Genomic DNA, 25,191 nt, shown 5'->3' on the forward strand with positions numbered 1-25,191 from the left:
GGCAGATATGTTAACGAGTTGGTGGCAGAGGCAACAGTATCGACGGCAAACATTATGAAATGACGATGATTTTCAAATCCTATGTGGAAAGAATTTAGGCGGAGAAAGTCCTGAACCACAGACCCAAGCTTCAGAAGTCACAGGGTCAGAAATGTGCATATACATCAAGGTATCAGTGAAGGAAAAATACAAGCTGGTAGGGTCTGGAAAAAACACAACAAGGGCTTAATGAAAAGTAGGTTTCAATGCAGAATGTTTAAGAGGGTGAGGATGAAAAGATCCCTACCACCCGTCATGCTTGATGCATACGTTCTGAGGAAACAGACATATGGAGACACAGGTGATAAAGACAGCAGGCACAAAAATGTCTCGTCTTTGGCACCTAAAAAGGACAACGTGGCAGAGGCTGCAGACAAACAGGGGAAACCTCAAGAACAGGGTATTCAAGATGGTGGGGGCTTAACTGTCTGAACTGAAGAGCAGACACGGTCTTATTACCTCTCTGCTGAGTCAACCAAAGCACTCTGCCTAACCACTGGTCAGGAGTCACTGATCAATGAGGAAACGACAGCCAGAGTTTGATCCGATGCCTCTGCAATTACCCAGAGTTGTATCTCCACCAATATCAATCCTCTTCCAGCTCAACGTCTTTATTGAATTTTGCTGAGGGCTTGTTAAATAAAGTTCAGAATGGGATCCATTTTAAGCTGACACCCGACTGTGTTGAGTTCGACCAGTGTTTGGGAAGTGCTCAAAGGTTTAAGGACAAAATGTTGAGCTTTCGTTTTTTTTCTTCTTCTCTTTGTTTCTTTCTTCCCAAGCTGAGCTAACCACATGTATATTGCCCATTCAGTGGCGTGCAGTGGCCGCGGATATCAACCAAGTGTTCACCATACAGAAAATTAACCCTGACACCCAGTGCACAGCACCACCCACCCATCTCACTCAGGAAACAGATTTCTTCCTACCCCACCAACTGATCCCAGCATTCACACTCTTGTGGGCCCAATGCTGGGCCCCCAGGGAATGGGATGCTACTCTGTATGCGTGATGCATGACAAACTACCCAAGGAGTCGTGTGAAGGAAGCCACTTTCGTGTGAACTTTATCCATCCCAGCATGCTTTGGCCCCACTGGAAACCAAGCCTGCAGACAGGAAGGAGAGGATAAAGGGTGTTCACATGCATCCCACATGCTCTTCTCGTGGAGCTAATTCATTGTGTCTAATGGACAAGAACTGACCGATGTCCTTCAGCCACTTAATTCTATGCAAAACAATTTCTGTCCACATTTTCTTAAACTCTAAAATATAATTAGATGTTTGATGTTTTCCAGGCCAGAAAGCAGAGTGATGGATCGTGTGTACATCAATTAATCATCAAGATGAATTGAATTCATTATACAAAAAATAATTTGGGGATTCTGAAGGCATGACTTGACATGTTTTATATTTTTTATAAGATGGTATGATTATAAGATCGTATAATTTGATTATATAAAAGGTAGACTCATGATCACTGAACAAGTGGGACAGTATGGACAGTGCTGAGCTGTAATCTCACCACAGACCAACAGAAGGGCACTATCGAATGGATCTAAAATGTTCTGAAAGTTTGTGATAAGAGTCTGTTTATATCATTGAAGACCATGGATTTTCCTTGCTTGAATTACCCTCTCTTTAACTATAAATACTAACAATGCAGAGAACGTGATTACCATGAGTAATTGATATGCAGCTATCTGCACGAAGAGATCAGTTCACAACAAAAACTGTCCCTCACTTTCAAAAATGACGGTCATTTCAAATAATTACTCCTCTTTCGATAATAGAACAGTTCACCTACTTATTGGAATGTGACCTGAGCTCTAGGTAAAACGTCTGGAGGAAGGGGTGTTGGGGCATGATTTCGATTTAGTTGGAAGCCATCAATCCATATTTAGTAGAGGTTGAGCTCACAGTGAAAGTGACCACCGCAAACTACAGCAAACAAGTGATAGATTTATTGATTGGAGAGACATTTAGCCGGCAGCACTTATTGCCAGATGATGGAGTTTCCGCAATGGGGCCAGCCACTGGGGATCTGAAAAAATTATTTTTCTCATTAGGATTCTGTCCCTCAACACACACCTCTCTCTCCTCCTTCCCCATTCTCCCCCCTCCTTGCTTCCCCAGAGGTCCCAGCAGAGTATAAGCCCTGAAAACATTTCCTGAACTGAGATGGGCTCACACAAATACACGTGCAGCTTCATAATCAGACTTGCACGTATATCTGCACATCATCATCATCATCAGTCCTGTACACATAGATGCAAATGTGTGTGCTCACATACATGTTTCCACATACAAAGTGTTTCATTACTACTATTTAAATACGAAGAGCTGTACCCTGAGGCCAGAACTGTTATACAGGACCATAATCTAATTATGATATAAACTGGACAAGATTGAGAACTCGGTTTAAAGCATGTCCTTGCCCTCCCATCTCTGTCAAATGGGAATGAATAGCTCATCAAAACATTTGTCAGCCTCTGGCACCTTTGTGTCTTCAACATAAAGATGAATTTCATCTCAGGTCAGTTCTGAAGGCTAACTGTGAACAATTCCTGGAAAATAACCCACTCACAAGAAATACGTGAAAAAAATATGCCCAGAAAACAGATGACCAGCCCTGCTCAGTCAACAGTGAAATGTAAACCACAACATCAAAGAATAAGACTTCAGTTGCAGATTGCATTATGCGAAAGCACTGGGACAGGGAGAATTACTTTACATTACATATTTCAAATATCCTCTGGAGATTTCCTTTCTAAATTTCTGGCAGTAAGATGGACAACTCAGACCTAAATAGAGTCAAAATTATAACCAAGCTTTATTAAGTAATTAAGTGGACCCCTGGAGCACTGTCTTTTGGTCCCATTGCGAACGTAAGGCCCAACAGCCTCAGAGAATGATTGCTCCATTCATTAGTTGCGTTCTTGTCTCTTAATTGAATGTCATGTAAAACTTATGAAACTCATCCATTTTGATCCAGCAATCGACACAGATGGGCTGACAGGGAGCTCAAGAATGGAAATGTATTCATTACTCTCTCCAGCTGCTTTGGACGACATCTTTCAATAGTCAGATGAATGTTTATGGTTCTCGTTTACATTGAGTGAAATATATGAAGTTATAAACTTATGTGCTGGAGTTTCCTATCTGAAATAAAACAGGGCAAAATGGCTGTGAACTTGACTCAAGCTTAAATGTGACTGTTGGCTCCCCCTCAAGTCTGTGCCTTGTGGCCAGCAAGGCGTTTTGCTCAGTCGCGGAAAGATACTGCCTGAAGCTGTTCGGAAACACAAGCAATGCACTGGCTTTTCTACAGCACACACTGAAAATTGAATAAACAACCTCTCATAATAGCTCTACTCATGGTTGTTGTCCAAAGGCAAATCCGCTGAAAAAAAGCAATTTTGTCCACAGCCTATCCCTGGCAATCTCATATAGTGATGTTTGTGAATGTGGGCTATAGGTTTCAGGCTAAAATAGTCCAGCTGTATTTTAACGGAAGGACAAGTGCACTGCAACTGTGTGAAATTGCAATAGTAAATATCATGCTTACAGAGAATACTTCAAAATAACCCTTTCAACTCAAGCATATTCAGTAAACCATACAAAATGCACTAAATTGAGTTCAGGTATGGAAAACACCAGTACTGTTCAGCATGTACTAACAAGTGACTATGGCACACAGAAAGAACAGTATGGATATTAAAACAGAAAATATGACAAGGGTGACAGGTTATCCATACATCTTTAACAAAGCCAACACAAAAATAAGTTTCTCTGCATTATCCAGAGTTTATTATAGTTTTGTGCGTAACTATAGCAGTAAGTTCTGAATGTTGAAGGCTACAAGGGGATTCACAGATTCAAAATGCTAAAGATGAGAGAATCTGGCTGATTTACTGTTGCCTTGAGATAAAATCTAGCTGCCAATGTGAGTTAATAAGAATTAGATTGTTTTTTTTCATACACATTAAAATGCTAAAACACAAGATAAATCTCCACACAGGTAGAGATTCCTTCTTGTCAACATCAACAACCGCAGTTTCCAAGCTGCTCCAATGCAAGAATAAAAATCAAAGGGAAAACCATTGGTTTTATTGTCTGGCACAAGTCAGACAGGCTTTGCTGCTTTTAGAACCGATGTGAGACTCCTGTGCTCATATTGTATAGTGCCAGTAATGTTCCACACATCTTTTTTTAAATGCAAATTACGAACGCTACTTTGTAAATGTCGTTCTATAAACGTGGAATGTTACATGGTGCTAGACAAATTGCCTGTGAAGACAATAAAATATACTAATGTCATAGTATCACAGTGCTGATATTATCATAGTTTTGTTTACAGAAAAAAACATACCTTTGCTGCCTTAAGAGGTCAAAATACAAAAATAATGCACTATAAGCATAACCAATATCTGGAAAAACTAGCTTGCTTTAGTACTGAGAAAATAAATGGTGCCTAAATGAAAGACCAAGAAACAACCTTCATATCTGTCTCCATTACCATTGCCCTGTATTTGCTAAGACTTAAATCATCTGTTTCTCTGGACAAGCACAGCTACTAGTATAAATGCATGAAGACAGTGAGGAGACTTGCAAGCAGCACAAACCGCACACAATGCACCATGGGGGAGAAATGTCAAAAAAGAGAAGAAAGTGACGGCAGAGACTCACAGAGGAGAAGTTCTGCGGTCCACATGGTTCTCCTCGGTACTTGCAGGAGAGCAGCATGTCCTCAAGCTGGTGGCCCAGGCGGTCCATGAACTCCATGTTGGTGCCTTCAAAGTTGCGCGGAGGGAGGAAGAGGCGGAAGTCGGACAGCTTGCTGAACCAGGCCTGCCGCTCGTTCTGCAGCAGGTCAAGGATGATGGGCCGAGCGGTCCGGTTGGCCAGGAGGAGGCCCAGCCAGTGTCCGGCAAAGTACAGGTCGCTCTTGGTGAGCTTGTAGAAGCGGATGGGGTTGTTGTTGCAGATGGTGACGATGGGGAAGTTCAGCTCCTTGGCCCACTCCATGTGCACCTTGGTGTAGGTGGGGAAGGACAGCCAGTAGAGGAAGCGGTTGGAGGACCAGGCCAGGAGGAGGCCGAGGGAGGTGCAGAGCGCCAGCAGCCAGAAGGCGCGGTGCCTGAGGGAGGCGCTCTGCGCGCACACGTACTTCAGCCCGTGCAGGCGCGTCCTGGCCAGGAAGGCCGCGGTGACCCGACCCGCCCCCCGCTCCGGGCGCCTGCGCCTCCGGGCTGGCGCGGCGCTGGCCGGTTCCCGCTCGGGACAGCCCCCCTCCGATGCCATGGCTGTCCGCAGCGCTCCTAGTGCAGTAGAAACAGGATCATTCCCCAGTCTGGCCTGAAGGTCTGGGGCCCACATGAATCTCCAGTGCTTGATCCACCCTTGATGGAGAAGTGCACTCGCGCCCTCTTCTCAGCAGCTGGCCACCGGACCACCCACTCGCGAGCCTCGAGAAGCAAGTCAGTCACTCAGTAGAATTATAAAGGGGACCTTTACCTTTTCTCTGAGCTCTCCCTCCCCCACGGCTCCGTAGTCCAAACGGTCACCCTGCCCCGATAGTACTCTTCTCATTCAACTCAGCGAGAAAGCCAGCTTTGCACTCACACTTGCGCAGATACGCGCAGAGGACGCGCTGCCCAGGCTGCTGCTAAGCTGCCCAGCTGACTCCAGCATAAAGCGGGGGCAGTGTGACAGCACGAGAGAGAACGAGAGCACGAGAGAGAGAGAGAGCGAGAGAGCGAGATCGAGAGAGACAGGGAGCAAGAGAGCGTGAGAGAGAAGGGGGAGGAGAGAGGGGAGGAGAGAGCGGGAGAGCGAAAGAGTGATGAGTGCAGAAAGAGAGCCACACAGACAGATTTAGGGGGTGGACAGAGGACGGGCGAAAAAAGAGAAACAGGAGGTACTTGTAGCTGGATTTCTCACGTTGGCGAAAGAGGAGAAAGAGTTGCGAGGAGGCGGCGGCGACTGCTCCGCTCTGCTCCGCCGGTGCCTCTGGCGAGGCAGGTCTCCGCAGAGCCCGGTCTCACTCAGCCCCCGACACCAGGAGGGGAAGAGGCTTGAGTTGTTTCCATGCCGACGCTTGCCAGAGCATCTGCGTATCTTACTTTTTTTTTCTTCTTTCTTTCGTCTCCTTCTCCCCTCGTCCCTTTTCTTTAATTGCCAGTTCTTCACAGGAACGATTTCTCTTCAGCAGCAGCCAGTCAGCTCCACCCCCCCCCCCTTCTTTCCCCTCTGTCACTGTTGCTGCTAACCCCAGGGAGGAATACCCGGGTTTCTTCTCCGAATCCGTCCACCCGCCAGGGTGAGCGTGTGATGCTCCCTGTGGACACCCTGCACCCGACCGCGATACCGCCACTCAGGCTCTGCTGTGGATTTTTTTGTTGCCCAGTTCTTTTCTCGTTTATTTTGACCTTTTTCAATCTTTCTGTCAGAGCTCGAATCCAGTCTCCATCTCACCTTTGCTCTGTTGCTTCAGGACTATATTTATCAAAAAAAAAAAAGAAGTTAAACAGCTCGACTCCTGGATCTCAAACACTTCCCCCGCCCGTCCACTCTTATCTCCGAGTCGACAACCACCGCTTCAAATGCCCCGTTGGCTATCTGTCCGTGACCCTCTTGCCATCCGCTCACCGCTCTCTAGCTCTGAGCAAATGCCAGACTGCTTGGCTTCCAAAAAAACCTTGCTCCACCAATTCAGCTGCTACCACTCATGCATTGTCGCACTCCTATCGTGGTAGAGCGACAAAGTATTTCAGGGAGGGAAAAGGAGGGGGGGGCGGAGAAAAACAGTGATTGAGAGAGACACAGCATGCAGCCTAGTGAGTTTCTTCTTTGACACCCCCCTCTTTTGCACTTTCTTGTAGCTCTGCGACTCTGCTCTTAGCATTTTAATTTCCAGTCAGTTTTCACCACATAAATTATTTGGACACTGCAGCTGGGAGCCAGCCATGGAGAGAGAGAGAAAGAGAGAGAGAGGAATAAAGAGTGGGGGGGGGGGGTGGCAGGAGAGACCGAGGACCATGAGAAAACAATATAATATTCAGAGTGGTAAGGGAAAAAAGTCCTCAATCTTAAGCCATGTCCTGAACCTTTTATGAAATTGCACTCTGCTATAAGGAAGGGGATAACAAGGCTTATACTATTCTTCAAGATGTTCCACTCATGAAAAAGACATATCACTTCAATCCTGAAATTGACTCAAAAGTGCTTGCAGAGGTGTAAACTAGCACAGACAACCCAGTGCCTACATACAACATGCCGCCTACAGTCATATTCCTGCTCAGAGAGATATTCATATTCAGATGCCGTGCCTTCATCTGACTTAGCAGAACTGTGTTTTGTATTAATACATTTTTCACTGTACGACACAAATCACATCACACGCAGCTGACATGACTGCAGAAGCAAAGATTTCTCCTGCAGTTCTTTCGAATACATTTTTAAACCTGGGGATGACATACTGCACAGTTTTCACAGTAATACTAGACAGAGGTGCACACTTTTGTAAGCATTAAAGATTAATTCATTGAACCGTGTTCATCCAATAAAAATAAAGTAATTCAGAGTGACATATATTAACATCCCAAAGAGAAGACAAAAATGAAACTCCAAAATGACACTGTGATGGTCTCCTAAGCCCCTTTAATTTTTAATCAATGGAATGAAAAGAAATGTGAACATGCATTAGCTGCTCTCTGATATAAAGCAAAAGTTATCTTCTCTTGGTATGGGGTGTGCATCAAAAATATGGCGGCAATGGAGTTTTGTAGTAATTTTGTTGGCCTTCCTCTATCTATATTTGTGAAACACTCAGCTCTTGACAGTGCATGGATCTTTTTGGTCCTTATTTGGTCCTCCGGGTGGCAATGAAATATAATGGGTAACCTGAAGGTCATAAGTTTCATTTTCAGGCAGGACACTGCCATTGTACCCTTGAGCAAGGTACCTGCTTCAGTAAATATACAGCTGTATAAATGGATGCAATGTAAATGCTGTGTAGAATGTCGTGTAGAAGTCACTCTGGATAAGAGCGTCTGCTAAATGCCTGTAATGCAATGCAATGCAATGCTATTTCTATCCAAATGTATTTCTATTAGCCTTGCTTTTAGTGCAATTACTGTCTGGGACAGGACATTCTATACTTTTAAAATGAATATACACTGGGATGTTATTTTGAAAAATATCTTTTCATTCTTTAAAAATTAGCACAGCACAGCACTTAAGACATTTTAAGTACATGGTGCCTATTGCTTATTACTGTCACAAAAATGATAGAGACTGCTTGGTGTGATGGAGTTAAGTACCAGAATTCACCTGTTCTGGAAATTGCCTGTAAAACTAATTCCGCAGGTCTGTTGTGGATATGCCTGGTTTTCCAGGGCTGCTTCTTAATTTAGCAGTTCTTTCCAAATTCAAGTACATTTTCAGAAGAGGCTTATTATATTGTCAGACTTGATTTCTTCTGAGAAATCAATACCGAACGGCCGGCTGGAGGTCAGTTTACAGAGGCCAACAGTTGGTTGGGAGCTCTACACTTCACTGGACTTAACCGCAATTCTTCCATTTGTATTTCAGAATCCCCTCTACCCACTCCATGACTGCACGCTTTTTTGTGTGCAAATCAGCCATAAAAGACATAACGTTCAGAATAAAATATATTACATGTGAGATAATGCAACATTATATTAAATATTCTGCCTGTGGCTGCAAATATTTTCTTGTTTGAAATTATTGGAAATATGTGGATTTTAGGGGTGGGACATTTGAAATTGTTTTTGTAAATGATGACAAGCTGATTTGTTCTAGCGTTTACTTGAGTATTTATATAATTTTATTTCTTTTGTGCCTAAAGCACATTTTACAACAGCAGACCTTGAAGAACATTGAAGGCAGTGAAGAACAATTTATCTAGCGAAATGCAAGATCAGTATACTGTTTTAGGCCAAGAAAATTGCAAAACCGTTGTTGATTGCATGTTTTATCTTAATCGGTTTTTTTTGGAGATCATAGGCCTACTTGATTAAACATAATTTCTCTGTTTTAATTGAAGTGAGTTTGAGTGAAAAGACTCAATCTGTCACCAGTTAGCGAGCTTTAAATGTTTCAGGTTGAAACAAATACAGAATATGAAGACTCATTCCTCTATACATACAAAATTACAAGGAATGGTGATTTTCAATTATTTCACAGATCGAATGATCACATAATGCGCTCGATTCCAAATCAATTGCTTGCATGAGGAAATTTAGGATGCATCTTGGCCGAGCGGCACCACTGGTTGTATAGAAAATGCATGAGCACCTAACAAAGCACAAGATTACACATGAAGCACATAAAGTTTTTCCTTCATAATAAAGTTGTAATGCTTAGCCTATTAATAACCTATCAATAAACACAAACAGTCACAGTGCCAGATGCGATACAAATAATTTTATTCTCAACTAATGAAAAACAAAACAAATATACAACGGCTTGGCTGAATACTCGATTCTGATTGGCTGGGACGTGTCAGTCGGGCTATGAAGAAGGAGAAGGGTCTGTCTGCCGACAGAAAGAAAAGAAAGGCTGGATGTGTAGAAGCAGGAGGCGGAACTTTCCAAATCACACCAAAGAACCACATAAGACGTCATAATAGTCGGAGGACGGAGTGTAGCACAGTGGGTAAGGAACTCGGCTTGTAACCGAAAGGTCGCAGGTTCGATACCCGGGTAAGGACACTGCCGTTGTACCCTTGAGCAAGGTACTTAACCTGCATTGCTTCAGTATATATCCAGCTGTATAAATGGATATAATGTAAAAAGTTGTGTAAGTCGCTCTGGATAAGAGCGTTTGCTAAATGCCTGTAATGTAATGTAATGTAATGTAATAATAGTGTGAATAGGCTAATTGAAAACAACAATTTGCATAAAATGAGTAATAATATACAATTCTTAATCACAGGAAGTTATAATTCTACAACTGCAAAATATAGAGGTTAACATTTACTGAAGGCTAATTTGTGGTATGGGTTAGTGACACGCTACTCGATATTATGTCATTAGTTGATTTAATCAGTCAAATAAAATGAAGTTTTAACAATGTAAAACAACAAGGTCAGTGAATACCTGTCTAACACACTCATTCAAAACAAACAGCAGTAAAATGATTTAATCAGGTATTACAAGTTCACGCTATCCTATGCTTTGATGTAGGTGTTAAACAAAATTTGTTTCAATACTTAATGGCAATAAAAGGGGAGGCCAGTCCTTAATTTCGTTAGGTGATGTGTCAGCTTGTCAGCTGGTTCAAGGCCGCTGCAGGTGCATGGACTCTTGGGAAACAACAAGTTCCAGTCAGGATGACTTGGGATGTGCCCAAATCTTCCACTTATGTCTGGCTGCAAGGGAGTTATTGGAGGAAAAGTCTGTAAATACCTGTTCCTCAAAACAGCTGTCGATGGGACATGAACCAGCTTGGTTTATGTTGTGGACATTAGCAGGCCAGCTTTATATCAATGATCATATGAAATGCTTGTTGGGGCATGCAGCAAAGTGTGTCAATTAACAATTAAGAGCCCTCAGACCAAAGTTGTTATGTTTTGAGTTTTTAAGTCACTGACACGACGTGTGATCCCTGTAATGTGGTTGGTGGATTATTTTAGGCACACGAACATTGGATTGGCTTGTTGTATTGGAGCAGTCAGTAAATCATGGATAGATAGACCATTGATTACTGCTTTATTGTTTAAGCCTATTAAATCGGGCTCCCCATTCATCCTAAAAGGGGGTGTTCCTTGCCCCAAGCTGATGCCTAATTGATCAAGCAGAAAGTCTTGCAGGATCACAAGAGGAAGGGGACAGGCATGTCATTATGCCTTCGTTGACCAGAAAAGTTAATGATGAATGTGACTCAGTAGAGGGTCAGTCCCATGGTCAGGAAGCCAGAGACCACAAATGCACTGTGTAGAGTTACATTGTTACATATTCATGTGTAAATACAAACCTTTAAATATTTAATTTGCTCCTTCCAGCTTCATGTTACTGTTTTCTGGGGAAGATAATTTGCCTTGACCCATTTGTGTAGGCCGAAACAAATATAAATGTCAATTTTGCAGCAGGGTGGGATAATACCCAGGTCTGGTGATGCATACTGTATGCAGACCCATAAGAACTCTGCTGTTAAACATGAAGGTCATTTTCAAAGTCAAAAGAAATGTTATACTGTATATCATGTAAAAATCTGTATTTACAACTTGCTCCTGCCTGATGGTAAGCTTTTTATTGGCTAATTAATTTACATACTATTTTAATTGTGAACACTGTCATGGAAAAAACTAAATTATGAGTAGTTTGTAATGTAGATTTCTCTGTCTGCAGACAATAAAATTTATGAATGGCTCCAAATGTCTGTAACTACATAGTTGTTTCCAGAATAAAATAGTTTTTTTTCTACAATGTGTTGTCAGACTCAATCTGAATGTATAGAGTGGGCTGAAACACATGAAAAAATGCTGTTGTCAGTCCATGTGATTTCACAATCCTCTAAGCACTATTATGTTTCTGCAGTTTATGCTGTAACAAGCTCTGTTAGTTTATTGGGTTTCACTCCTGCACATTGTTCCCTAAAGACTAAATACTCTTTGTTTACGACTACTGAGCTAAACATACCCATAATTAAGCGCATGGATTTACTATAAAATGGCTAAAACATGGATAAAACTGCTGACGTGTTTTGGCTAAGCAGGCTGTGTCACTGATGTTAAATAATACAAACTTTCTGTGTTCAGCTTGAAACTTGACATAATTATGTAATATTGGTAGAATATGCCCTCATGCACCTAAGTGGGTCAGCTAAAAGCACATTAGAACAAATGATTTCCCATAACTCCCGAACCAGATGTTGTACGGTCTTTCTGGGTAAACACTCCAGACACATGTGACATGGATGAATTGACAGATAAAACAGCAAGGGCTCCGTCAGCCAATCAAATTTCAGCATTCATTAGACTGACTTATTGAGGTCTAAGCACTTTGAAATTTAGTGCATATGTGCTGCTGCTAATGATTTACCAGTGTAAAAAAATTAAGTGAGAATATGCTAATAGCGTAAGCTGCAGTGACCTCTCAAACTCAAACAACTATGCATACTACTTGGATGAATTTTCTGTATGAAACACACAGAAAAGAGTAAGTTGGACCATGCATTCAGGGCATATGTTCATCATTTTGCTCCCCATCAGTCTATGTGGAACCTGAGACGAAATGGTACAGGGTTATTTGACGAACTGGAAGAAATTAGTCTATTTCACTGGGCATACAACAGGACCTATGCATTCCACTTTTTGACATCATAGACACTGGACAAGCTGGCTCATCAAGCTCCAGCAGTCTGCAGCTTTGTTTGCTCCTGACCAAGCAGCTGTTTCCTGCTGCGGTCTGATTGATACTGAGCTGACCAATCTCTTTTCACTGCCCTGATGTTGCTAAATATCTGTTGGCTTGCCTGACACAGGGCATATAAACCGTGTAATGCCCAGTCACTCAGACATTATCCCGCTTATACACAGGCTTACCAACAAAAAGCATAATTGTAGTCAAAACATGCATTTCAAAGTGTATTTCTGCTTTATTTTGCTAGAAAAATCCTCTATTTTAATGTGTTTATTTTTTACGTCTGTTAAATTAATAAACTTGAGTTCCAACACATAGTTGTGCATGCATAGCTTTTATGAGAAAAAAAGATGGAGTAGCACATAGTTGACAAGTAATCGCTTCATCCATTACTCGTAACCCTTCCCTAATATGTATATATGCCAAAGCATCATGGAAGTAAATGTTACTTTTGACTCCAAATACACATATTACATACCATAAAACAAAAGCATAGAACGGTACCAGGAGTCAGTAGCTAGCGAGCATGCTAATAACTAACGCAACTGTTAGGTTGCTAGGTAAAAACAAACTATTGATAAAATATGACAACAGCTAGGTTATTAACATAACATTGAAATGTTTATGAGTTCTAATTTAACATTCCTCACATGAAAATAATACAAATATTCAAACTGGTGAGATGGGCTGGGACTTCTTTACTGCTTCCATTACTTACTGCTACACCATGGCATATGGGATGCCTTCATTGCAAAGCAGAGAGGCATACTGTAATAAATGGAATCTATTAAGTTTAAATGGGGGTGTGTGGGGGGGTGTGGGGGGGGAGTAAATGTGAATGTATCACAATGTGAGTAGGTAAATATGGTACATAAAAACCACACATACACACACAATATGTTGTTAGAAATAGTTTTTTTTTTTTTTGTATACTGGTTGTGCCTTCTTACATTTTTTTAAGCATTTATGACTGCCATCAATTACTCATTTAATTGAGTAAACAATCCCACCACTAGTGTATCTGGTTAACTGACATATGGCTCTGAAATGCATCTGGCACCCTGTGTCTGAATATATTCACATATGCAGCCATGTGCGATTTGATGATAAGCTGCTGGCCTGAGGCAGACGTGTGGGCTGGTTTGAGCGCACACTGCATGTCTTCTGCCGTTTGGATTCTGACCGTTGCTTCAAAGAAATGTCACACTCTCCCCAAAAAGCTCACGCTCAGCTTTAGAGGGGATAGTTCAACAATGCAGGGACAGTCCCAGCAGAGACAGACCCCTATACTATCCTCTACAACCAAGTATAGCATGGACAAAAAAGAAAACTGATTTAAGCCTATTGCTCTTTCTGAAACTCACCTGTTTGTACAGTACCCAGCTTGTGCTGTCTCCTACAGGCAAATAAACTTGGGTCATACCCGACCCGATCCTCCCCCAAAAAAAAAAAAAATAAATACACTAATACATCCTGTACATACCTATCTAAAAAGACATATATCAATATATGCATTTCCCATCACTGTGTGAGTCTTGTGCCTGTGTTAAAAAAGTAAATATCACATTCAAAATGGACAAAACTAAAATAAGACTACAATGGCTAAGGTGTAATGCATATTTCCTGTTGGGTTAAAAATACATTTTTAATTTTTTCTGTTTGGTACAGTAATGACAAATGTCTATCTAATCATATGTTCCGGAGAAGGTGAAACACATTATTTTGTGCTATCTTCAGCCAAAGACATACAGCAAAATAATTTTGTTACTGCTAGCCTCGTAAAGCACTCCTTAGTCAGGGCTTAGGGTTGGCCAGATACTTTCAGACTCTGACGTGGGTGTTTACCCTAACAATGTGTACAAACAATAACCTAAATTGAAAAATGATTTTCTGTTCTATTAATGGTTTGTTTGTCATATAAATACCTGCAGTTTGACATATGTCCCTGGGAAGGCTGCAGAGCAAAAAATAATAATAATAAAATAAACGAAAATTAAAACGTCTTGCTAGGTAGAGTAATAATTGGAATTAGATCTATAATTTCTAATGTATCGCAGTGTGCCAGGCCAGGATCGCGGATGACTGTAACTGTCCTAATCGAAAGAGTGCGAGAATCCATTTAGAAGCTATTTCCCAGATGAAAGCGCTCAGTCAATTGGAGGGGTAAAAAAAAAAAACTACATTTTCAGCAAAGGCGACGGCAGCCTCTGAGGTCGGAGCTCAGCGGAATCATCGACCCTCTCATTGTCCGTTCAGAAGCACAGCGTTAAAACCTGAAGAGCAGAGTACAGGGGGAGGCTAAGAATCCAATCTATTGCTTGAATAAAGACACCCCCCATGGCACGCTCAACTGATTACACTTCTGCTGTGGCTTTTTTTCCCCCCACTATCTTTGAAATTGAAATTGTCTTGGAGGAGAAATGGGCAGGAATTATGAGCCGGAGGAGCCTCGCCAGTTTAGGAAATGCTTCATTTCCATTGAAACGAATCGGAAGCATGTTTCCTTGGACACTGCGGTGATACATCACATGGTAATGAGTAGCTAAAGCCCTGTGGAATTTTCACAGTGATGTGTGTCATGCAATTGATCATCAGATGCGGGTGATTAATTGTCACTGGCAAGAAAATAATCACAATTAAAAGTTTTCTGTGCAGATTAGGTGGAAACTTGCCAAAACATTTGGTGTGGTTGAATTTTAATGGCTTGGCCACATCATTAGTAATTTGAAGCATTCATTTGTTTCCTACTCGAATATTAATAACAGCTGCATTTCATGTAACATATTTCATTTCATGGAGAACAATGTATGTATGTTCAAAATCATCGCAAATAGAAAATGCCTTTTAATAAAGTATCTGCAAGGAAGGAGCAGCAAGGTACCCTCTGTTTAGCCAGTGGGTCACAGATACAGCATTCAGGTGAATCTGCAGCATTCAGGGGTTGAGCCACGGACACTGTTGATTTCGAGATGGGAGAACGTACAGCCACCCCAGAAGGCACTGCTATAATGTTCCCACTGAAGCAGAGGAAAATGGTCATTAATATCCATATTTCATTTAGCCCCCTTCTTACACAAACACATTTGTCATTGGTAATCGTAATAATCCATCTGGAGAATGCACATTAGTACACATGCCACCGGCACTGTCTGCTGTTTTAAAATACTCACAGAATGCAAAAGCTGTCATTGGGCAAAGGAAATGAAACATCTATAAAATGACACAAAAATGTAAAAGGTCTTCTCTTTAAAACTAGCGGGGGGCAAGCTTAAGGCAATGAATGAAAGGCAGGAATGAAAGCACCAGATCAGAGCCACAGCCAGATAAGGGAGGAGGAGGGAAGGTGTCACCATTGTGAGCCTCTCCTCTACCCCAGCTACCATGGAGCACGATCATCTATCACAGACACAGCCTATTCCTTCACACCCTGACATCCCTGGGTTACAAACTGAGGCAAAACAGTTCTGAAAATGTTGTCATCACTTGTCACGTAGGTCAGGTGCTTACCTGTCTACCTGTGAGGAATAGCGCTGCGATGCTACAGACACACTGGGCGGGTAAGGCTGGCGGGTAAAACTGGTGAGGGATATAATTGCCCCCCTGTCACAGCCTGCACCCCATACAATCCAATAACGCTGTGATCTGGGTACGGATCAGAATCTCTACTTTTGTATGAACCTGAATCACCATGACAACCCTGCATTTAGAATCAGAAATTAAAATCATGCACTCACTGATGAAAATATGCTCACTACTTATGATTAACTAAAACAAAGGCATTAAGCCAAACAGCTATTTTAAATTAAACAGGCAGACACCCAGTGAACATTTCTGTGGTGAAAAGTCAGTGAAAGTTCAGAGAGAATGAGAGGCCTTGCCAAATAATTATACACTTCCAGCTTCAGTGCAGCAGGAACAAAAGAAAAGGAGGTAGGTGGCGAAAATGGAACAAACAGACAACCAATGAACCACAACAAAAGTCGGTTTATCTATGTCAAGGACAATCTTCTATGGTCTGAGAAAACCACTATTAATAAAAATAATTTAAATTGTCCAAAGCAGAGCTAAGCAAATAATAATTGTCAAGCCACCCAGCATCGAAATCATAACTTTCAGGCAAAGATTATTGCTACTATGGTGTAAGACCAATAGTGACACATAGACATCCACTTTTATCTGGTGAGGCCAAGAAAATGTAAATTCCAAATTGTATGCCTCAACAGCCATTGCTTACATACCATTACTTACAACTGAATGCCATAGACTAATGTTATTTAATCTATGGCAGTTTTTAACTTTTAACATAAAATAGCTCTAGTTATTCATGCTAGTGCCAATGCTACCGCTAGGATGTTAGTTAATTCAATGAACTATTGATACAATGTGAACACACATATTTAAGACAGTTCAGCATTTTAGCGAGGCTACTAACATTACGTTGAAATGTTTACGAGTGCTTGTGTAACATTTCTCACCAAAAAATAATAAAAAGATTAAAACCGGTTAGCTGGGCTGGGATATCAGCAGCATCTTTACTGCTTCCAACGGCCAACTAAAGAACCTGGGTTCAACATGTGAATTTACCCCATAGCACATGGATGCCTTTGCCACAAGGCAGAGAGGCATAAAACATAGAAACTATTAAGTTTAAATGGGGTCGGGGGGAATGTGAATACACCACACATGAGTGGCCAAATAAACATAAAATCTATGTGCCACACATACACACACACACACGGTCAAACACAATGTGACATTATATACACAAAATGTGACTTTGTTGTTTGCACATTGGTTGCACCTTGTAGTTTTAATTAGAAAGAAAATGTAAGATTTTCCAATTACATTTTTTCCAAGCATTTAAGCAAATGCTGCCTGTGCTCGTTTACTCAAGTAAAAGGTCCCACCCCTAACAGTAATCCTGTGGTGTTGTGTAGCCATGTTGGGCCTTCCTCATCTTATTAGTTTGTCCTAGCGCTTTCAGAAAGGCATTAAAATTTTCCATTAATGGTGATAACCAGGACACCCCATCTATTTGTTTTTTAATGAGAACATCAGCATGTCTGTCAGTTGCTAAAGGAATGTGTTGAGAGGGGAGAGAGAAACATGGGCTGAACAAGTAATGAACAAGTTACCCATATCAAATGACATTGTCCCTCTCCTATATATCATAATATAAAAAATCTGACATCAGATTATGCATTGCAGGATTAATGCTGACCCACAACTCTGACAAAATGGCCTCTAGAAAGCAAACAAAGACTACGGTGATTACAATCATTGTAATTCTCAGACATTTTTTAAACTGTGCGGTCTATTTTCCCCATTTGGTCACACAAAGTTTTAATAGACTCGATTAGCCCAGTAGCCACCGCTCTTTTTGCACTGTGGTGTGATAAGAAGAGGTGATTGACATCAAGTGCTTCACAGAAGAGCACATTCATTCTCTCCCGAATCGATGGCGGAGGTTGCTAATACATCGGGCATTCCGAAAGGAGACCACGGGAAAAAGCATGGAAGTCCAGCAACTCGATAAGTGACCATTCTTCATCAACGGAGATTGTATGTCACTCGTGCACACGGAGAGTCCAATAAAATACGTTTTAGAACACTTTAATATCGCACCTTTACCTCAGAGTACATCAATAAATTGGAGCTAAGGTGATGCAGAATGTCCACTGCGCAGGTATAGATATTAGATGGAGCAAGCCACCGTGGTAAATGGGCAACGGGAGTCAGGAATGTGACCATTAGCACTGAGAGCGATCACAATAAAATCCCTCTGATGAGTTCCACTCCCCGCCCAGCAGTACTTGGCTCCATTACGCTAATCCGGAGCGCGTCTCGACTCGCAAATGAATACATCACGGAGGAGCGAGTGAAAGTAATTAGACACAGCCACCAGCTGGAGTCAAGGTCAGAAACGACGACAAGATCCTCCCTCTATTACGATCTCTCTTAATGTAGGTGACACAGAGAAGTAACTGGCAGTCTGATGAAGGAAAACGACAGGGCACAGCAGGCACCGAGACAGAGACGGAGGCACATACAGCAACAGAATGTCAGAATGTCATATCCACCGCCATGGCGTTCACAAGACATGCAAACAAGTACATTCAAAAGAGTGAATGAAGTTCAGATTGTTTCTAAAGAGCAAGATGAGTAATAAATCCTACAGCATGTGTGGCTGCAGTGACAGTATATTGTCATAACACAGTACCATGTGTTTCGATTCTAAAGGCAGTAAATCTCCCTTTCAAAATTCTTTTTTTTCCCTGTGTGATATTTCTTGTGCTAATTGGTGATGTTTTTAACCTTTAAAGCTGACTGTACAGAAGTTATGGCATATCAAAACTCTTTGAACAGAAATGTATTTCCCTCTAATTTCAGCCCTTTGCATGAAAAGCAGAGGTGTTCAGTTATGAATATGAAATATGGAGCATTGCTAGGATCTGAACTCTATTGGGGCTCAGTCCCCAACCTGACCCTTTTCACCAAAGCATTTGGGGGATGCTACATCTTAATTGACAGTTAATTGTTGTGTAAATTCAGCCAGCGTATGCCCCCTAATGTTTATTTATTGTTTAAAAAACAGCATTCATTTTTCACTTGAGCTGAGGACAGTGGTCATACTTTCCATCAGGAATGTATGATAGAACAGATTTTATATTGACAAAAGACTACATCCGCATGATGAAAACACCAGCTAAAGTTTTAACTTGTGATATACCTTTTCACGCCGTTAATATTACAAATATAAGCTACGATTCAGATATGTGGCAGAAGTGTGTTTTTTTCCTTTTTAAATTGTGTAATGTGAAAATGTTAAGACTATACGATTAAAGTTATGGTCTGAAAGCTCATTTATTTCACTCTGTAAAATCAGTTTGTTTCTAGTAGTACTCCCTCAAAAAAGACTAAAAATTCAGATACCTGCCTGATCTGATAATCATCAATACTAGTCCCTTTGATAGTGTGCTTGAAAAAGCAATAATGTTAAAAATGCATATCTTTCGGATAAAAATTTCCAAAAGACAAGTTTTTTCACTCCTTTTAGTTGACATGACATAAAAATCCTTTTCTTCTGACTATGATACTATATGATATTTATTGGGTAACTTAGCATGGGTATCCACTTTGGATTTGAGTCAATGGCCCATATCAAAGCAACAGGGAAAGCGTGTGCACAGTATGCAGACTTTCCTGGACGTGGCGTGTGAGCCAAGCTCCGACTCTAAATTCCCCCAGAATTCAACAGTCCCATCAGACCTCTTGCTTACGGATTCCCTCTGGTTAAGCACGTTAGTCACTTCACCTGAGCTCTTCTTTGTCCACCCCCCACAATCCGCCCTGCACAGCTGCAAAGATTTCACCTTCTGCACACATTTGCATCACAATCCACGCGTTCCACCTACACGCCCCAATTAGCAAACAAGCTGCAGTCACTGCTGCCTCTCCCAAATGAGTTTCAAGTCCTGCTTCTACACTCCGCACAGAATGAGACTCGTCTAGCTTTGTTGTCTTTTCTCTTCAGGTTTTGGTTTTAGGAATGCACTGCCTCTTGAGTCACGCTGCGGTGCTGGCTGCTTTGTTTGTGCTTGGTTTGAGGGCATGACAGTACCTCTTTACAGCAACCGAGAAAAAAGTAGCGCAATGAGTTTCAAGCATTTGTGCAGGTTAACTCTGAGAGGGTAAGCTATATATGCACTTACTGACATACTCCTTAATGCCTGCAAAAAGGCTGCCTTTCCAAACAGTCTCAAACATGATTCAACCATGACACAAACTAAGCTGAACAGCAACTAGGGCTCGACTTCATTTCCCAGCGGGCTGCAGTGCTTCTGGAATTTGCTCCCTATGATATTTCATCTAATATTGCAAAGATAAGTCTCTGCAGCAACCTTTTTTCCCTCTCTATCAGAAACTTTTAAAAAGTGTTACAGTTAAGTTTTAGAAATAGTGGAATGTGTTCCTCGGGGATAATGTTTGTTGAAGCAAACAATCCAGGGGGTTCAAAATGCGGTGATTGTGAAATGTTTTGTCCTTAAGAAGAGGGTAACCGTTGACTCATTCCTTTTCTACAAAGTGGATAGCACTTTGCCTTTGTTTCCAGCTGTTCCATTAAGTCAAGTTTGATTAGTGGCTGGCACTAATTCAAACAACCCTCATGACCAATGTGTCATTTCATATTTTTAGCCTCTGCATAGTATAGGAGGGCATTTGTTCAGATGGCCTGTCACATCATCGGAGGGAAGGAAGCAAGATACTTTTTTAATTCATTTTTGATCATTAATCAATCGTTTAAAAAAAATACATTTGCTTCAGTGGAGATCAAAGCCACAACAACTGAGTTCTCACTTCTTCTGAGTGTCTATTGAGCCATATAGCCAGTCTGTGAGGCATTATCGTACAGAAATCCATAGCTAGCTCAAGCTAACAGCAATAGCCCATATCACAGATCCTTTACATTACTTCAATTAAATATTCAAAGCAAAGCTTATTATGGCCAGTGGCATCAGGAAGGTGTCATGCTACTCCTATCATTGATGGGATGTCAGGAAAATATCAACACAAAGATTAGTCACACATCATTGCTTGCAGATCAGGCATTTAAGGATAAACTGACACTTGAACGACAATATTTATGTTTATTTGTAGAATACATTTGTTTCTAACCCTGATGCAGACAAGAAAAACGTGTTTTAAAAGATTTCTCAACATATTACTGTAACTGATACATTTATTAAATAACTGCTCACAAACAAACCTAATATTTGTTCACTGATGAAATTACAGGTTAACTAGGCCACTTTACTTTTATTTTAACTCTATTCTTAACTGATTTTGACAGTGATGTATACTATTAAGGGTACATTGCATTCTTTATTTGTCTTTATCCAGGACATTTTAAAATGATTTCATATCAAATTTAGACTTCTGTATATTTTCTAAAACAGTGATTTCAGTACACAATGCATGGTTTTCCCAAAAGAGCAGAAACTACATATCCTAGTCCGGTGAAATGTGCAGACAAAATACATGCATATGTTGCATCCTTTTAGGACATTACATGGACATCTAGTGCTTCCTAACACCAAAGCATTTCAGATTTGTCAGTGGTTCACTTCCAAATCAAGCATACTAGTGTACTGACAAATGAATCATTTTCAATAGTAATAAGTACACAGAGTGCACTTACGGCTATCTGTCAACACCAGCTATTGTACTAGAAACTTTACAACAGCGAGCCCATAAACACAAAGAACAGCCATGAAATACAGTAGCTGTTACTGACATCCTGATATTGCAGAAATGACTACAATGACAAAAGTAAAACAAGCAACATTTTTCCTGATAACAAGGTCCTCAGAGGATTTGACTACAAAGTTCTCAAGTTTCTGTTTTCTTAAACTGCTCTGAAGGAGATGGTGGTAAAAGTTGATATAACCTTTAAGTTCCTTTAAAACAAATATAATATTCGTCATTATTATGGTCACATTGCCTACTTGACAGCTGCTGTGGTGATGTGGTGACAGGTAATGTGGATGCCTTTATGTGTGAGGCATTGCTTGAAATTGCAAACCGGCAAAAACTCTCTCTAGTTCCCCTCAAAAATAGACACCAGTTCAAGAGCTGTGTCTGACACGAGGTTCCTAATTATGTCATTAGTGTTTGGGTGAAAGTTAATGAATCACTGCTTTAATTAGCCCCCAAGCCCCTCGTTGGAAGATGTATTGCTCAGGCACAACATAGAGCACTTGGCAGGTCAAATATGACAGTCTGTGAGAGTCTCACTACACACTAGTGAACCTTTTTTTCCACTTTTCCTTTTCATTTTATCAGAAAGATGAAATGTGAATTGAACACACTGACCCCAAGCAATTTCTTTCTATGACAGAGAGATATCTAAGGTTGTGCCCCAGTAAAAAAAAAAATTAAATTAAAAAAAGGAGTAGTGTGTGATTATCACTTAAATGCACTTTGTTGCTTGGAGCAGGCACTACATCTCACGTTTCCTTGCTTTTAGTGGTCAATATCCTGCTGCCCAATGCCAATATCTTTCACTCACAGAACCTGGTGTATTTAGCTAACCCTTTTTATGGGAATGAGTAGATTTAAGCAACATGTCTAGCTCCCAGTTGCATTTCAAGAAGGTAATGTGAAATTCAGTGTAAGTAAGAGACACAGGTATACTATTTTCCCCACATTTTATGGTGTCAAATAGAATATGTTGCACCACATGTAGCAATTATCAGCAGATAAACTAGTGGAAGGACCATTATTTAATTAAACAAAACTCTCTACATAAGTTCAATATTTTTGACAAAGAAAAATCTTTCAAACAAAATCTAAAAACTCTTATATTCAGTCAGATCTACGATGCAAAAGTTGTATGTGGCTTTGTGCGCATTAACCAACTCTGTGCTCCTCCGCCTGCATTTCTTATTCTAAAATGGGTTTGGGACATTTCTGTGCATGAAGCTGTTTTCTGTGTGGGGAGGCGAGGGAGTGGCTACAGATTCTTTGGGGTGGGATCATGTTTGTGACTAGCTGCTGCAATGGCGATGAAGAAGCTCAAGTACTGTAAAGTGAAACGATAAGCCAACAGGGCTCATTCAAAAACCAGAGTCGATCTTGGAATTGCTTTTGCTTCCTGGCGAGCTGATTGTAAACACATGACCACAGCAAGGCTTAAAGAAATCCTACATAGTATGTCTTTAACCAATGCTATGCTACAATTTTCTATGAATGTTTCTATGACATTGGTTGCAAAGGCAGGTATGAAAGTAATCAAAAACATAGTAAGGCATGGGGGAAGGATTTGGGTGAGGGTACACAATTGACCATGGCCAGGTCATAATTTCGGAAATCTAGCAGCAATGAATATCCCTAGGACTGGAGATACCCCATTCTAGCCATTACAGAGGGCAATGATGGGGAATTTGTGGAACACTGCTTCAAGTCAAGGTGTTACCAACGGGCCCTTTCCTGCTTGATTAACAACTGCGGAGCAATGGATCAATCATGTGTGAATGGGGCACCAAGACATCAACCCTGATCCAAGTCTTCTGTTATGTCATCGATTTTAAAAATTGAATGTATTTGAATAATTATTTGAGTATTTGAGCAGCTTATAACATAGCGTAGTGTTAGCTGTTACTGCCTGACATAACAGCACTATTAATTGAGAAAAGGTTAGTTTAAGTAAAATGACATTGTACAAAGGAAAAATGCAGTTTGTTTCACATTTATCTATCTCAGAGGTCACTGGACAGATATCTGGCCATGCTGCAATTCAGAGGTGTTACAAAATGTATTGTAGTGTTAGTGCTCAGCACTGTTCTCAGAATGCAATTATATATATATATCATGGCATAGTACATTGGTCCCAGCAGGGCCAAGCAACAGGTGTGCAGGAAAGTAATACTATTTCTTTGGCTGTGGAACAGAAGAGGGACAGTATATTTTCATACAGGTTGACTGTTCTGGTCATACAGCATTACATTGTTACCGTGGTCTGCTCTGTTTGACCATATCGCCAACTTGTGCCAGTTTCTCGTCTCTCACCCCTCCCCAACCATCAAAGGGACTTCCTTCGGCAATTAAAAGACCTGCTGGCACCTTGTCTATGCGCACAAATGTACTGTAGGTTATAAGGGAGTATCGGTTATGGTTTTATTGGAAGAAACACTAGACCACAAAACTATTCATTGTCAGGCCCAGCATGGCTACACCATTACATTCAGTTCAATTTTATTTGCATAGCGTTCTGTCACAAAGATGCTTTACAGAATAGCAAAGCAAGAAACAGAGTAAAAACAGGACCTAAACCCCAAAAAAGCAAGAACATGAGGTAAAAAAAGAAAGAAAGAAAGAAAGAAAAAGAAACTCCTGTGGGGAGAAAACCCTCAGATGTTGGCGAGAAAAAACTTCTTGAAGAGGAGGAAATCTCAGGAAGAACCCGGCTATAGAGGGGGAGCCCATCCTCTACTGACCAGTCAGGCGTTAAGCAGCGGTTGAAGGAAATGTAGCAGAAATGCTATAAGGGATCTATCACATCAAATACAAGGGGTTAAGCAGGTTACAGTTGAGGGAAAAAAATGATAATGATCCTTCCACACACCACACCACAGGGTCATGATTTCATTTCAAGTTTAAATGGCCTGCGCATTCACCAATGAAAAGAAGCAATCTGTGCTTCTGTGTAGGCAATGTAGGTTAAGGCCTCCTAGTTTCAAATTTAAATTTTAAATTCACAGCATATAAAAGTGGAGGTGCACACACGACTGGACTTGTGACATACCAATACTCTTTGCCCGAGAATGTTGATTTCAATACTGGGTGGGCAGTACTTAACAATTATTCTTTACAACACACGTCGCTGAGAACAGGAGTACATCTTCCATTTGTTATTAGGGCTATTCAGTAGCTAAGCTGAATTACCACATAACTTATTCAGGTTTGGCCACCTTAAATATGTTGAAACAATGCATCTTGACAACAATATCTGCTCTGCTTTTTACAACTTAAGAGTAAACTTTCATAAATAGTAATTTTTGTCAGTTTTAAAATAAGTTATTCCTTGCCATAAATGAACCCAGCCCCCCTTTAGCGCTTTAACTCTGCCTTATCCAGGCAGGGTCTACATCTTCAGTCCCTGTTAGGTCCAGTACCCAATGACTGCTGAGGGAAAGATTTTAAAATTTTTATAGGTTTAGGTTTTAGATGTATTTTGGAGCAGAAATGCCTTTTCTTCTGTTTCCT

At 40.9% G+C, this 25,191-nt stretch overlaps 1 protein-coding gene across 2 annotated transcripts in view; it reads right to left on the minus strand.

The window, feature by feature from the left end:
- Positions 1-25,191, minus strand: part of LOC135247953 (acid-sensing ion channel 2-like) — a 363,876-nt gene that overhangs the window by 92,832 nt on the left and 245,853 nt on the right. The window contains exon 1 of one of the 2 annotated variants that reach the window (XM_064321969.1): positions 4,727-6,217. The exons of the other annotated variant lie outside the window; for it this stretch is intronic. Coding sequence (XP_064178039.1) covers positions 4,727-5,416 — 690 coding nt within the window. The 5' untranslated portion in view covers positions 5,417-6,217. Of the gene's footprint in view, positions 1-4,726; positions 6,218-25,191 lie in introns of those variants that run through there. 2 annotated transcript variants of the gene reach the window in all.

Source organism: Anguilla rostrata, chromosome 2, assembly GCF_018555375.3.
Source record: "Anguilla rostrata isolate EN2019 chromosome 2, ASM1855537v3, whole genome shotgun sequence".
Classification (NCBI taxonomy): Eukaryota; Metazoa; Chordata; class Actinopteri; order Anguilliformes; family Anguillidae; genus Anguilla; species Anguilla rostrata.